The 15,688-nt window shown below is 39.6% G+C and overlaps 1 protein-coding gene across 3 annotated transcripts in view; it reads right to left on the reverse strand.

Annotated features, from left to right (window-relative positions):
• The window catches only part of SPAG9 (sperm associated antigen 9), a 63,041-nt gene that overhangs the window by 39,008 nt on the left and 8,345 nt on the right, over window positions 1–15,688 (reverse strand). For 2 of the 3 annotated variants that reach the window (XM_066565783.1, XM_066565782.1), the window contains exon 3: window positions 6,388–6,458. In XM_066565783.1, coding sequence (XP_066421880.1) covers window positions 6,388–6,458 — 71 coding nt within the window. Of the gene's footprint in view, window positions 1–6,387; window positions 6,459–10,171; window positions 10,225–15,688 lie in introns of those variants that run through there. The other variant, XM_066565786.1, reaches the window with a different exon arrangement.

Below are 15,688 nucleotides of genomic sequence, written 5' to 3' on the forward strand. Positions count from 1 at the left end.
ATTTTAAATAGAACAACTGTTTTGTTTTGAGCCAGTGAACAGAAGATGAGTGTCTAGTACCTCTCCAGGGAACTGCTAACACATAAGAAAAAATAATAGGGTCAGTAAAACCCACACAACTTTCATGTTTTGCAAAGGACATGGTTTTGACCTACTCTCTTCCCTCCTCTCAGTCTGTTCTTTTGTTTACTGAAACATCTCATCACATTATCCACAGAGGCTGGAGGGCAAGTCAATTTAAAGGACTGTTCAGTTTCTATTGTTCTGCAGCTGAAAATGAAGCTGATGATAAAGTATGCAAATCTGTAGATCACATACTTCAGCACAATGCATATAAGCTATAGGAACCAAAAAATAAAATTAAAACCAGAATGTGCAATGCTGCATGGCAACTGAAGATTGACAGAATCATAAGGTTCTATGTGCATGTGCTACACATCAATTTCTCCACAGATCCAGGCTATATGTGCCTGTGGTGTCCAAAAAAATCAGAACAGTGGTACCACCATGTAAAGCCCACTCTCTGCCTCAACTCAGGGTCCCAAGGATAAAAGTTCACAATACTGGAATAGTGTCCACAAGGAAAAGAGTTCCTCACCTTCCCTTCCCACGGGATGGGCAGCTCCACAGCTGGTGCTGTAGAGTTATAAGAAATGGTGTGTGAATTCCCAACTTCCACAAACTTAATTTGAAGGTTATAGTAATAAATACTGCAGCTTCTTGAGAAGTAAGCCCACTCTAACCGCTCATCTGCAATAAAACTTTGAAAACTCATTCCAAAACCACTGGGATTTGAACCAGATGGTATTCAAAAATCTTTTCAATCTAAATGACCCTCAAGCCTTGGCATATCCATGAAGTGCCATTCTGATCCAAAAACCTGTAATGAATTAATGCACTAGAATTCTGAGGCCTCAAAATCTGATTAGAAGTTCTGCTGTTTTGAGATTATTCCACTGTTGAAATAAAAAGGTTTTAATATTACTGAAATTTTAAAATAGACTTAAATGGATTGAATTGCTCTCCACTCAGCACAATTTTTACTGAAGTTATGCTGGAGGACTGATGATAAATAATTGACTCTGTCTACCCATCTTCAATACAAGCTCCAGTAAATATTTAGCCATCCATAACCTTTCACTACAGACAATTCGCTCTGCTGCCCATGAAGTCCACAAGTACTTTGAATACAACCAGTTGTTCCTAGGAATACACATCACAAACAGAGAGCACTTCAGCATTGTTGTAATTGAACACATTACTCAATTATGATTAGCTGAGGGAATTAAAGATAAACTCAGAACTTGGAAGCATTACCTCAGTTAACAGCAATTCACAGTTCAGGTGTTAATGATTTTAAGGCACATGTACAAACCAACTACAGCATGCCTTTGAACAAATTACAGAGTGAACATGAAATCAATTCCCTTTGACTGCAATGTCTTTCCACCTCAAAAAAGTACTCAGATTGGTTTCCTCATAGGGCACATGACAAGTTTTACAACTGCAGAAGTGTTACAAGGTTTTTCTACATCTTGAACTTCAGCATTCAGTAAAGACAATGAACATCCTGGCACTCATTTCAATTTCTACCCTTACAAATACAACCACTCCCAGTGTATACAAGCCTGGCACTTGTCACAAACAAATGTGGATATGCCATGTTGGAGATGTTACATCCCCTAGTTCTGGTGTGGGGGCCAGGCTTGAGTGGAAGAAAGCTCAGAAGAAGCCCAGGAAGAAGAAGGCTTCTGATGTGATGAATAGGGCTATTCCGTATCGTAATCCTTTTTGTACGGTAGGGGTGTGGTGGCCTTGGAATGTGCTTTCTCGTACAATGTCACGTCATCATTGGAACATGACAAGAATGGTTGATAGTAGGCCTTAACGAGGTTGAGAGCATCTCCTTTATACCTTCCTTGCTCTTTCACTCCTCCTTCCTTTTTGTGTCACTGCTTTAGCTCCCCCAGACAGGTTTTAGTAATTCTTTGGCTGTCAGACCAGTCTCGGTGCTACAGACCCCACTGTTTATCCTGCAGATCCAGCCAGGCTGGGCACAAGCAAGCTCCTCCCTTTGGGGATGTGCACCCAACTGTGTGTATATAGATCTTTCTCTGTACCAAATAATCTAGATTTATTGAAGTAACATATTTATAGAAACTCCTTGATTCAGTATCAAAGTTCTAGACATCCATGTTTCACCTTTTTTCCTTTCAGTGTTTGTGGTGAGTTTCTCACCTAAGTAAAAGCACCATTCTCACTGGAGAGCTTGATGCATCTTTATCCATGCACAAGATGGTGTTGCTGGCAGATACATTAGTATGTAAAGATGTTACACCCAGGTTTTATAGATCAAGCTGTTAATGCTCAGCATAAGGCTTTAGAAAAACTATTTGCTTGACTTGATATCCAAAGTCTAATCTCACAGACAATGTGACAGCTGCCCATGCTTAGCTATAATTGTAAATAGACAGCTCCACTAGCCTTCTCTTCCTGTCCCCTACCCAGGGACTTGCTAGGGATATGTTTATCCTAATGAACCTGACAAAGTCCACTCCCAATGCCAGAGCTAGGCTCACTGCTCTGTCACATTGTATCAGTGCAGAACACTGAGAAACTTCCATGGCCCAATTATGCTCCATTAAATTAAGCCCATATTCTACGTGTCTGGGAAAGATATCGAACGACCTCAGCCTAGTGTTTCCCAAAGGAGAAAAAGAATAACTTCCTTAAAAAGAGAAAAAAGAGGTTTATTTTGGAAACCTGTGCAGAAAGAGGCCACAAGTATTAGTCAATTCTCCAGGAGATCTCAAGTATTGCTTTCCCTCAGTTTCCCAAATGAATAATAAACATAAAAGCCTTAGCCAAGTCTTTAAAAAGCCAGTGCCATAGTTATGAAGTTATGTCCTTTAGCTCTGCAGAAAAAAGAAAGTAAGATCCTTTACCTCCTACTCACCAGGTAAAACCACCCTGAATGGTTTGCTCTCAAAGAGGCAGCAGCAGCGCATCATCTCAGCAGCAAAGGCAAAAAAGCCCTCACAGCTGCAAAAAGCAGACAGTCCTGCTTTTATCCAGGAACGAAAACAAGCCAGATTCTATTAAACAGAACAGATACAAGAGGCAACTGACAGAATTCCTTTCTAATTCAAAGAGCAAAGACTTGAAGACTTTAATGTTAGACTACCGCAAACCATTCTGCTTTCCAGCATACTGCCCTTGGCTGTGTAATTGCTTCCTTCATCTAGTCCTTTACAGTCCAAGAAAGATGGAAACAAGATTTTGCATAGTTAGGTTCCAGAAGTTCCACCTCAGGAACTCCAGCACACTGTTTTGTCACTCATCTCATCTGAGTGTTAAAGCAGAGTATGATCAGCACAAGATCAAAACCCACTGCGAGCACAGGAAAGACAAGGAACCAGAGCACAGAAGTCAGAACATGTTTAGGCTGTTCCAGCCATTCTGTTCAGACCAAACATTTTATCCTCTTCACTACCTGCTACACCTCACCTTCCAATCTGCCATCTCAACTGCTCAGGTTCTTACACCCTAATTTAAAATCAAGCCAGTTAGCAGGAAGGAGGCTTAATGGGATATCCTGCATTCACACCAGCCAGCCCACTGCCCTCTCCAGAGAGCAGCAAGACAAGACACTGATTTAACAGAAGGATCATGGAGGGTTAAAGCCTGTCCCCAGAGCTCTCCTCATCCAGGGTAGCCCTGCTATCTCTGCAGCTACAGACACTTCATTGCTGGGCAGGCTGGTGCTGGAATTGCAATGCAGACCCTGTTCCTGGCAGGTTGAGCTCCAAGGAGAACTCCCAGCTCTCACGACCACACATACACTGTAGAGAGGAACTGATTCAGCTCTCTGGTTCACATCCCTGGTAGAACTCACCAAGGTGACTCAGCTTCAGTAGGTCTTGGTCCATTAGGATTGAAAATGGGTGACATTCCCTGGGGTGCTGAGCCACCACCTTTGCTGGGCAGTGAACTCTAGCAAAGGCAGCCACAGACAGACAGGGAGGGCTGAAAGGTGGATATTTTGAAGGACATGGATACTGACTCAGGTCAGCAGTTGGAAGAGAAAGACATCCAACTTTGAAATATTCATCAGTGAAGTAAAGAATAAGGGGGGCTGGGAGGTAGAAGGAAACAAATAATGAAGATGGAAGAGAGAAAAATTGTCAGAAATAAAGACTGCACAAAATGTATTTACATTGCATCTTTAACATGACATCTGTCAAATAAGTATCTTAGAGCTAAAATTAAAAAAAAAATCTTTCTAAATGCTCTGTCCATTATTTAGTCAACTGAAAGTAAAATAATTGCTATTTCAGTAAGTATCAAAGATGGATCACTTGTAAGGAAACAGTGAAGTGGACTCAGAAGGAAAGAAGTATCCCTTACTAGTAAAACATGAAAGAAAAAAGTTTAAGAACCAAGTATTTGATAGAAATATTTGATCCAATAAAACTGATAAACCTAAGTGCTGAAAGGAGATTGGATATCTGCCAAAATACCTTGCATTAAAAGAAGAAAGTTACTACACAGATAGAAAGTTTTAGAATTTGTTGGTAGAAAGGGAAGCAGGAAAACACAAAGGGAATGGGGAGTTGGGCATTATTATCAGCCAGTCCTTTCCAGTTCCCAGGGATTTCTGTCCCTGAGTCTCAGACATGCACCAGGATACAACATTAAAATATTGACATGCTCAATCCTTTAAAGAGGTGCATCTTTGCAAGATTCACTCTGATCTGGAAAACAAAGAATCAAGGAAGCAATCATATTGAAAGTGAGGAGTACAGAAAACAGGAGATCTGATTTTAGGAGAACAGGAGGTATTGATATGCCATGGTGCACTATAAAATATTTCTTTATGAAGAAAGGATAGTCACCCCAGTAATAGTAAAGCCCAACGAAACATCTCTCCCTACACCAAAGAAAGCATATTTAAGATGTAAAAGAATAAATTGGAATCAAACCAGGAGAGGCTGTTGTCCATTTTGGAGCAAAACTTATGCAGAACATGACATTCAGACATATCTTGACATGATATGCAGAACATGACATTAGTGTTTCATTGAATTGTGCATTGAATGGTGCCCAATACATTTAATCTTTAATTCTGTGAAACAGGATTCAATAAAAACCTGTCAGTTCTATTGTGACAGAACCCACAGGTTCGAATTACAATAACTGGAACTCTGCAAGCACCCAATACTCTGAAGTACTTCCAGAACAAAAGGAGGCCAAACCTCAGGGGCAGCATTAAGATTTGTCACTTCTAATTTTATTTAGATTTCCAGTTTTCAACAAATGTTGAAAACTATCTAGTTTTCTAGATATTCTAAAGCATTCTAAAGCAGCTACCCAGTAACAAATGTGATTTTTTTAAATGCATATATATTTATAATTTCAGTAAACATATTATTTTTAAGAGCTTCGGAAGTCTTGTCACACAAGTACTACAGACTAGTCACGGTTCCAAGTAATTTTTCAGCTGCTGTCAGTATAAAACACTTAATGTTGCTGAAAGCATTCAAGATAACCAAATCTGACATCTGTATCTGCTTCCCCTTTCCCCACGTGGGTCTTTTGGACTGGGAGCAGTCAGTATGGCATTGATCTCTTTGATAGCAATGATCTAAAACCAGCTCTCTGACCTTCCAAAGGCAAAACAAGGAAAGTAAGGAGAACTGTGCTCAAGTGAGACTCTAGATTAATCAGAATAATTCAAAGGACCTAGTGACCTCCTCACTAAAATATGGATATGACTTAGGCAGTAAAACATCCCTGCATGGCAAATACAACCTCCTAATGAAAACTGAAGCACTGCAAGTCCTGGTTTTGTGCTTTGCACCCAACTTAAACAGTGTGGTTCTTATTTATTTAAATTAACAAATTCAAACTTTTTCTATCTTCATCAGCAAATCCCATTTTCAATAGGTATCCATAAAGTATGGCAGGGAAGTTTTTAATCACAAATCCCAGCAGGCCAGGTTTTGAAAGGATTTTTTCCTTCAATGGTACAAAAAAACCAACACAGAAAATTGACAGAAAGAGTACAAAAATGTAATTTCATTTCTATTTATTTGAAGCCTATTAGTGTATTTTGAAAAATTGCCTCTGAAATATGGAAGAACAAATTCCTTTTGAAAACTTCTCCATATCCGACAAAGCTATAAAAATGACAGATGTGTAATCAAACATTGAGAAATAGTCACTCAGATGTGAATGAGAAAAACTACATCACCAAATGAAGCCTGGTTACAACTCAGGGTACAAACCAAAATATTCAATAATTTTCCCAATTGCTCACAACACAAGTTTTTCCACAGATACACATTTTTACAGATACCCCAAAATCATCTTGATGTAACAACCTACCTCTGTATGTCTTGAATGAAGTGCATTGTATTCCTTCTTGAGTTCTGCCTCCCGCTCCTCAAGTCTGCTAACTGGAAGAAAAAATAAAAATAAAAGAATTAAACTCAGAGTTGTAGTAAGTGAGACTGACTTGTTTGGGACTAAGCAAACAGATCAGAGTATTCCTAGAAGTGAATAGCACAAAGCAGGATAAAGAGTATGTCAGTGGTTATGTTTTTAAGCTCTTATCACTGAGCTTTCTAAGTACAACAACAGCAGCACAATATTGCAATTTGCATTCCCCTAAGGAGCCCAAGTCCTATTTTCCCCTGCTGATTGCTAGGCCAGTGAGAGGGGATTTTTCTGTTCAAGGCCAGCTTACTGCTCACCCCAACCCAGATTGTTTCACATGGAAACTGCGGGAAGAGGCAGAGGCCATGTCACTCAATCCCAGATGAAGCCATGTGCTCCAGCTAAGGTCCTACATCAGTTCCCTAAAACACATCCACACAATTTCCAGAGGTGTTTAACCAGGACAAACATAGGAAAGGTATCTGTTAAAACACGTTCAAGCCCTATGTGGTACAGAAATTAAGGTTTCTGCTGGCATTCACTCACACTTCACTAAGCATTAAAGCAATAGATTTAAAGAGAGAAAACATTTGAATACTTCTGTACGTATTCCAAGAAATTAAAAACAGATCTAGCAGATTTAGGAGAACTTTAAAATGTAAGTTCTTATTAGAGGGAGATGAAACCAACTAAGCAGCTCAGTTCATCTGTGCTGTGTTTCAGCCCAGATGAAACTGAGCAGAAACAAACTGTGATCTCCCAATGCAATTAACTGGCAGAAAAAATAACAGAATTCAGAACCTTCTACACACAACTTATTGTGTCATTCAAACACAAAACATTTTTGCTGCTTAGATGTGAATTCTATCTATTCAGGTATTTTTGAACACAATATTCATGTGACATAAGCACACGTATCAAATTGTGTAACTGAGCTTATTCTACTTGCTATATTTAAATATCCCTGGGAAAGTTCAAACTTATAGTTCCATGTTTCCAGAGAGTCACTGCCAGACACACATTATCTGAAGACAAATGTCAAGACCTTCTCTGCTCTTTGCATACTTTCGTGTTGCCAGCTGGGTCTCCTGAAAATTAATTCTCCATATATCATTTCTTTTTGATCCATATATCTGTATTTTGGCACAGTATTTTATCATAAGTATGTTTTAAAGAAAAAAACTCTTTGCCCAAGTCAAATGAGTGAAAATACATAACTGTCTACTCACTCAAATTTGTATAAACATTCTGCACTACTAATCTAATCATGCTCTTATAAGAACATTTCGCTCCTTGATACAACCTTTTGCAGTCCATCTATAAATATCTGGCCAAAATATTACATCAAATATTATTTATACCATTGCCAGATCTAATGCTTCCATTTCTGCCCTATTATCAAACAGAACAAAAGCTCTTTGGATCAAATAGCAGGGAAGGCACAAGTATCCATAACACGACATAGAGAAAAATTTATTTTACAGACAATGCATGCATCAAAAAACACGTATTTATGCAATGCAGAACACTACTAAACAGAAGAGTTCCATTTATTGTTTTGATGCACAAGATGTTTTAAGTCTCCTTGTACATTTGAAGTGCAGTTTTATGGAAGCCTTTGGTAAAACATTAAGAAGCAAGAGTCAGAACTTATAATTAACAAAGCTATGATATGAAAGACCATATTTTATACACTATCTTTGCCTGATTAACATCCAAGTAATGAGTTATGAGATGCTTAACAGCTGCCCATCAGAAATACTCAGCAGCTCTCATGTGAGCACACTGTGCCCAGGCTGTGTACCACAGATCCCAGAGGATCTCCCTTGAAACCTTTCCACTGTGCTAAACCTTCTTTGGGAAAACAGGAGATCAGAAAGTGCTAACTGTATGACTGATGGACCTTGTATGTGATGAAACCAGCTCCCTCTTCAAGAAACAGTGTCCAAGGATCCTCCCCTGCTGCTTTGCGCTGGGTAGTGAAGTCACAGTTCAATTCAGCTTCGCCCGGAACTCCCACACAAACCAGGGTGATGCACCCAACACTGTTTAGTGAGTTCATGTCTACACAGTGTAGCCAACTCCAGGGATGAATTCTGCAAGTGAATCTGGGAAAGTATTCAATAATACATTTAATGGAGATTAACACTACATCAGGTGTTACCAACACCCTTCTTTGCAGCTGCCCAAAACCAGCCTTCAGGAAATCCAGAAAAGCATTTCCCACTGTTATGGATACAACACACACTTGCACAGAGGTTGAGGTTCCATAAAGAAGCACACCACTTTTTCCATCTGTTAAGAAAGAAAAGCTTTAAATGTTTTTAAACTTTAATGGCCCAGTTATAATAAATAGTTCCTCGAATCAATTCATTGAAGACAAATGTACATGGCTAGTGATGCTGCACAGTCAAGGGGGATATCTCCATGAGATCTGACCACTGTTTTCATTAAGTACAAAGGTTAAAACTATTAAAGGCCCAGAAGATGATATAACTGACATTAAGCACTTTCTTCTGGAAGTCATTTCCAGGTGTGCAACACTGCTAGAGGTAGAAGTTTCAGCCAGAAGAGGATGTACACTAAGTTACATACCCTCAACAGACACCACAACAGTCCTCAGAACTGGTTTTTCCAATACCTGCAGAATGACATATAGCACCAGAAATCTATTCTACCCAAAATATGGGTATGCCTCCCATCAAAATATGATCTTGCAAAAAAAACCAACGGAACACACTTTATTTTTCCAATTAAACATTGTGCAAGAGATCAGATATTCCCCGAGGATCAGAAATCACCACCAACTTGATCACAGAGTCAGAAGAATTTTGAGGAAGACTACCAGATTCTCACCCCAAAAACTTTGAGAAACTTAAGTCCCATCAGCAGTAAGAGGAAACTAAATAGGAGGGCAAAATGCCTTTCACTGGCATCCAGAAACACGTTTTAAACTGAACTGTTGCCAGTTCCATTTTAATACACCAACATACAAAGGAGTGGAACTCTGGCCCTGATAACACCCCAAGAGGAATGGAGTTGGGTACTGGCACTGCCTGCCCCATGCTGAGCCTGCCAAGTGCCAACCAGACATAGTTCGTATCAGACTTAAGCAACAATACAAAAAGTTCCTCTGATATTTCAGTCTCAGACTTTTTTCCACTAAGATGTCAAATTCTTATGGGTGGATGATAAAATTAGTTTGATTATATATATCCTAAAAGCAGAAGTATCCATTGTCTCTGTGCAATGTGTCTTTACAAAGCCATTACAAAGCCTTGTCACATCAAGGAAGACCTTACATTGCAAGATTACATTGTTTAACATAATACATGTGCAAAATGTAACACGCAACAAAAACATTGCACTACTCACTCTTAGAAGCTTATGTTGAATAAATACAAAGGTCTTCAAGCATCATAAGTATGAGCATAAAATGCAAATATTCTAATGCTTTTAGGCTGATGAGAAGGCATCCCCCTGAAACATCTCCACAAACTCAAACCCAAGGTCTAGTGCAAACTTCTCCAGCACTGCCAATGTTCTAACACCTTTAATGACCTGAGATACCAATCTTGATGAAGGTTCTCTCACAGAAAACCAATTAAGCCTAAAAATGGGATATCAAATGTAATAGTAAACGAGAGAAACTCGAGTTTCTGTCTCCTGATAGCATTATGAGGAACTAGGCAGCCAAGCTGCCCACTCTGCCTGTTCGAAAGTCAGAGCTTACCTCCCAAGTCTGATGGCTTTTACCAAGTTTGGAACACCCTTCATCTGTATGTTGTCCTCTGCCTCAAACTCCTGATAAGCCTGAGGGGGAGAAAGAGAAACAGACCTGCTAGAATAGCAAATCCAACCAGTGTGATGCCTTCAAGAGGAATTACAAGTTCTTCCTACACAAGCCAGGACAGAGATTCAGCTAATTAACAAGCCCTTCCTGGCATCAGGATTGTCTGAAGACTCTCCTTGGACAGCTTTCATCTGGCTCTATTCCTTAATACAGGTCCCACACCAAAGTTAAGATATAGATCCAGAAGGACCTTATGACCTCCTAAATAGTTGCCAAAGAACACACACATCACTCGTGGACTGAAAAGGGGACTAAGCTATAAACAAGTGTTTAACCTGGAAGTGGTAAGGCCTGCAAATCAAACCAGCACAGAAAACTAATTTGTAAAACAAGTGAAAAATTCAACCCCTTGACAAGACCAACATGTTCAAGTAGCTCTTACACTGTGAAATACAGTTCTAGATCTCAGTTTAATAAGTAGAGCACTTGAAATTATGAAGATAATTTAGCTGTCAAGAATGCTCTGTTGATAGCAAGTATCAACACATGCAGCAGTAATGGTCTTATCCCTGACACTTCTGGACTGTTCAAGTTGGCACTATGTCTCAGGCACACAAAATCCCTGCAATTTGTTATCAAAAATCCAAAACAAAACTTAAAAAAACCCCAAAACTCTTTAAACATTCTGCTACAACATTTAATATAAAGACAACCACATGCCAGGACATTCCTCACATAGGCTGAAACTCAAACAATCAAAAATACATACCAGAAACTTCTACACAAAATCAAGCCCAAAATTCAACTTCTTGCCCAGTCACTGCAAAAGAGGTGCTTTACTGAGAAAACTTTTGATTGACTGCTTTGCAAACAGTGGGATGCTCCATTTATACATCTGGCTATTGAAGCAACTCCCTGTCTGATAAAATCCACATCAAGTCAGTGTGGACACAGAAGCTTAAGCAGACTGGATTTGTTGTAAAAGCCAGTATAAACTCAAGAATGTAAGATTCTAAAAGAAAAATTTAAAGTAATTTTCTTAAGTTACTGCAGTATTTTGAGCAACAGAATCACTATAACAACCAAACTCCAGCACATAAACTACAATACTCCCTTAATTTAAAAACACACATGAGCAGTTAATTATACACCAGTGAATCTCAAGCTCTTCTCACCACTTTTGCTCAGGTATATTAACAGCGAAGCTTAAAGCAGGCCAATCACTGTTCTAATTTCCTACTCCATTTTATTTTACCCTTGAGTCCTGTAGCTTGGCTCGGTGCCTGCCCTGGAGCCAGCTGTACCCCCCTGCTCCATCTAGTGGGCTGCTGGCTCCCAAAACCACACAGACAGCAGGTCTTTGGGAACAGAGTCGGGAAGCCAGGGAAGGCACAGCGAAATGCACAGTCAGGATGAAAGCCTCCCTTTCCAGCGCACCCTGGTACTCACACTTCTTACAGAAGGATTTTTCAGGTGTAGTGACTGACACCTGAGGGACAGTGTAGCAAAGGGCAGGGGGAATCTGCCTGGTAAATAAACCTGAGATAATGATTGATATCATCAGAGATGAGGAAAATCCACACTGAGAACACACTAGCAAAGAGTTCAGTTCCACACCCGCTAATCAAGAAATACAGGAACCCAAGCCATTCTGTTCCTCCTTTGCTGGAAATCAGATTAGTTTTACTGCTGTCAGCCTGTGAAAATGAAGCAGGAACAATCTAGGCCCCCAGTGAACAAACCTGAACTTTTCAACTTCTTTCCAGGACCTATCGAAAAGCTTTCTTGTATTCCTTGAGATACACACCAGCTGAGCCACCCTAGAAGCAGGATTTACTGACAGAGCTGTTTCACACCAGTTTAGTTATTCACATCACCATCTGTGCAGATACACAAATCAAGTCTCAAAACAACTTTCTGGGAAGTTTCTGTTTCTGTTAAACTTCACAGCTGAAAGTTCACATCAGAGTCTCCCTGTTAACTACAGAGCCACATGAGCTGCATGATATCCCATGTGCAGAGATCTTAGATATTGGATGCCTTCAGATTATCTAAGAGTGGCTGTCTGCCTGGGTGTACATTACAGCAAAGCTGGTGTCCTGAGAGCTCAGAGGAAAATCAGATATCAAATACTATCTGCAGAATATTCACAACAAAACCTGGTCTTGCATCTTCACTTGAAGACAATGAAAGCAGTAGTTCTGTTTAGCTTCTGAGAAAAACAAATGTTTTTAGGTCAGCTTCCAAAGCATTTGTCTCATATACCAAATAAAACGTTCAGCAAGCAATATCTGCAGAGTATCACCTGACATGGAAAATACCATCATCTCAAGAGTTGTGTCACAACATTTACAGCTCCAAAACTCAAGAGTTGTTACTTGGGATTATATTTATTTGGGGTTTGTTTGTTTTGTTAGGTTTCTTTCACAAATGCTGTTTTTCTCCAAATGTAATCTATCTTGCACACAAAGTTCAGGTTTGATAAAGTCAGGTAAGTAGATATATCTGTTTTCTTGTCAAATGCAGTTTGTTATTTTGGTTGTACTTTAGCACTAGGCAGATCCAGAAACGGAGCCAAATCTTTCAAGTCCCATAGCTTACCACCTCCATTAGAAAGCACAGAAAGCACTTCAATCATGCAGACATGGTGTTTTTCAGATTCTCTAATAAATAAGTTACCCCAAGAATGATTCCTCCATAAAGCTTATGCCAAAGCTGTTCCATTCCTGTAGTAAGTCAAAATATACTAGTCATTTTTCATTTCCAAAAGTTTAATTAACTTCTAGCCTGTAATACATAAAGAAAACTGACATTCCCAGAAAGAGGCAAGGAAGGAAACTAAAATAAACCTCTGTAGCCTGCCCGCTCCATCCCCCCCCTCCCCCCCTCCCCGCCCAGAACTCAGTGGAACATCCCATGAGCTCTGAGAAGATCTTATCCCTTCCTGTAACTGGAGACTGAGCACTCTCCCAGCAGTATCATGTGCATTCACAGAGCACTGCTGGACAAATGAGCTGTGTATTGCTATTACAAGTTTTTAACAGCCCTCTGTTTTCCAGGTCCAGGGTTGACATCTCAAATATTTTAATGCTGCAAACAAATTACAAGTAGAACAAAGGGGTCTCACAACAGCAAAGACTTGAAGTACTGTGGAAGTCAGGTATTTTCAAATTCTTCTAAGAAATACTTAAAATTATATCACAGCCTGGCATTGGCCTCAGATACACCACTGCAAAAACAAAATAATGTTATTTACTAAACATCTGGCATTATCATGTTCACAGGTGCCCTCTGCTGCTGAGAAGGAAAAAAATTACATGAATTCTGGGTAAGTCATAAACCCAAAAATAGACATTTGCCAATACTCAGTAAAAGTTTACTATAGACCCACAGCAAGAACTTCTAAAACCTCTGCCTGTACCAACATCATTCCTAAACAAATCCCCAGGAACCTTCTGCTATTTAACTTGCTTGAGCTTCCACATGGCACAGACTCCAAGAGCACAGGCATTGCCTTTTCCCCCTCTCTGTCCAGGTACTGCTGAGAGCCAGGCCACACAAGGGACAGGAGCAACCCAGGAAAAGTTACAGCCAAAAGCAGCTGTGCAAAATGAGATGAAAAGCTGGATCAAAAAAAAAAAAAAAAAAAGCCAAGGAGCTTCATCTGTGCTCTTGATTTGAGCCCATTCCTGCACTCAAATAGAAGCTGCAAATCCTTACACCTCTGCTCTCCTTTAAGCAGTTCTAAAGTTTAATGAACTTATCCCAGAGCGCCACATATTGCACCATTTTTTGCAGCAAACTTGACTTAGGCAACCACCACATCCCATCAAGTATCAGGACTAAGTGCTACCCATTATGCAGGAGTGGTAACTCCAGTGCATCTGCTTCCACCGTTCGGGATTTCATCATCTGCTAGGCTCACAGTCCTTCCAGCAGTGTTTTGCTGTCATCTCCCCCTCTTTCCACCTCCTCCTAAAAAAGAACAGAGCACTTCAAGGTAGTTCACTCATGTGGCAACAACTGTTTCAATTTCTGATGAGGGGAAAAGAAGTCAGTGAACCACATGAATGGGGCAACTGCTTGACACAAAATAACCTCCTGATTTCACTTCAGGAATTTCAAAAGGCAGCTTTATTCTAATCTAAGGGATTGAATACACGGCTAAGGATGCAAGCCCACGGGTAAATTTAAGTGCAAAGAAATACTTTTTTTTCTTTTGATTTAGTATGACAATCACTTAGACTGCACAAACAAATACTTAAAATTCAGGACATAATAACCATAACTTCTTGACTAGCACACAGATTTAAGCACATACAATCAAACAGAACTCAACCATGTGACTTAAGAGCTGCCCCAGCTGACAAGTCTTCACTAAATGCTCAGCACTGCCAGTGTTAAAGAGAATGAGTCAAAACTTTTTAATGGACAAAACTTGTTCTCACAGGCTTTGCTTATTTGAGAAAAAACACACAGAGCACAGGCAGCCTACACGAAGCAAAAAGTCTTGCAGGTAAAGTATGACATAGAACCATGTATTACCTGTTTTCTGTTCTAATCTATTACTCATATCACCAACTGATGTTGTGATCTCACTCTGCACTCCAGACCCAGTTTTTATTTGGTTTCTTGCTCTGTACCAGACATTTGCAACTCCCATTACCAGTGATAACACTGCCACCATTTTGAATGTTGACGTGGTAACACAGTTAGCAATACCAGAGCCTAACTTAGATGCATAGCAGTACTATAGGAAGTAGAAGAGAAAAAGAAATACAGCTAAAAGCCTTGGAGCTGAATTAAAGTGACACATCGGTAATTTGGATTGTACAACATACCAGTTGCCTGGTCTATAAAACAAAACAAGGTAATGCAGTAAGGTTAAGCTGCTTCACGAATATGTACTTGTATGGTTTTCATACCTTAGAAATTTAGATCACTAAAAAAACACAGTTAACTTGCATAATATTCATTAGGTGCTCAACAAATGTGCTTATGTCCCCTTTGATCTTGCTCTGCATCAGCAGCATGACAAATCTTCCCAGCAGCCTTTCATGCTGTCCCAGACAGCTTATCAAGGCCAAGCATAAGCAAACTCAGTTTGACCCAGCCCTACTGTTTCTCCAAATATACAGTTTTGCCATCACAGAAGGTTCTTCTCCAATACAACGATTTTTTTTCTCCCATAAATAGATTTTGGAACTGTCTAAAATCATCACTAGAGCTTTATGTAGTTATGGTAACTGGTTTTAATAACATTACTTCTTACAATAAAAGTAGTTCTAGCAACCCTCAGTGCTTCTACTGGAACAACTGAGTTTCTTAGGAAAATACTTTCATTATTATTTTATATATACACACACATATACACACAATATATAAATAAAACTTTAAAATCATACATATACTTGAAGGCTTCAAAGCAAAAAGAGAATTTCACACCAACACACTCAC

Source organism: Molothrus aeneus, chromosome 25, assembly GCF_037042795.1.
Source record: "Molothrus aeneus isolate 106 chromosome 25, BPBGC_Maene_1.0, whole genome shotgun sequence".
In the NCBI taxonomy this organism is placed as follows: Eukaryota; Metazoa; Chordata; class Aves; order Passeriformes; family Icteridae; genus Molothrus; species Molothrus aeneus.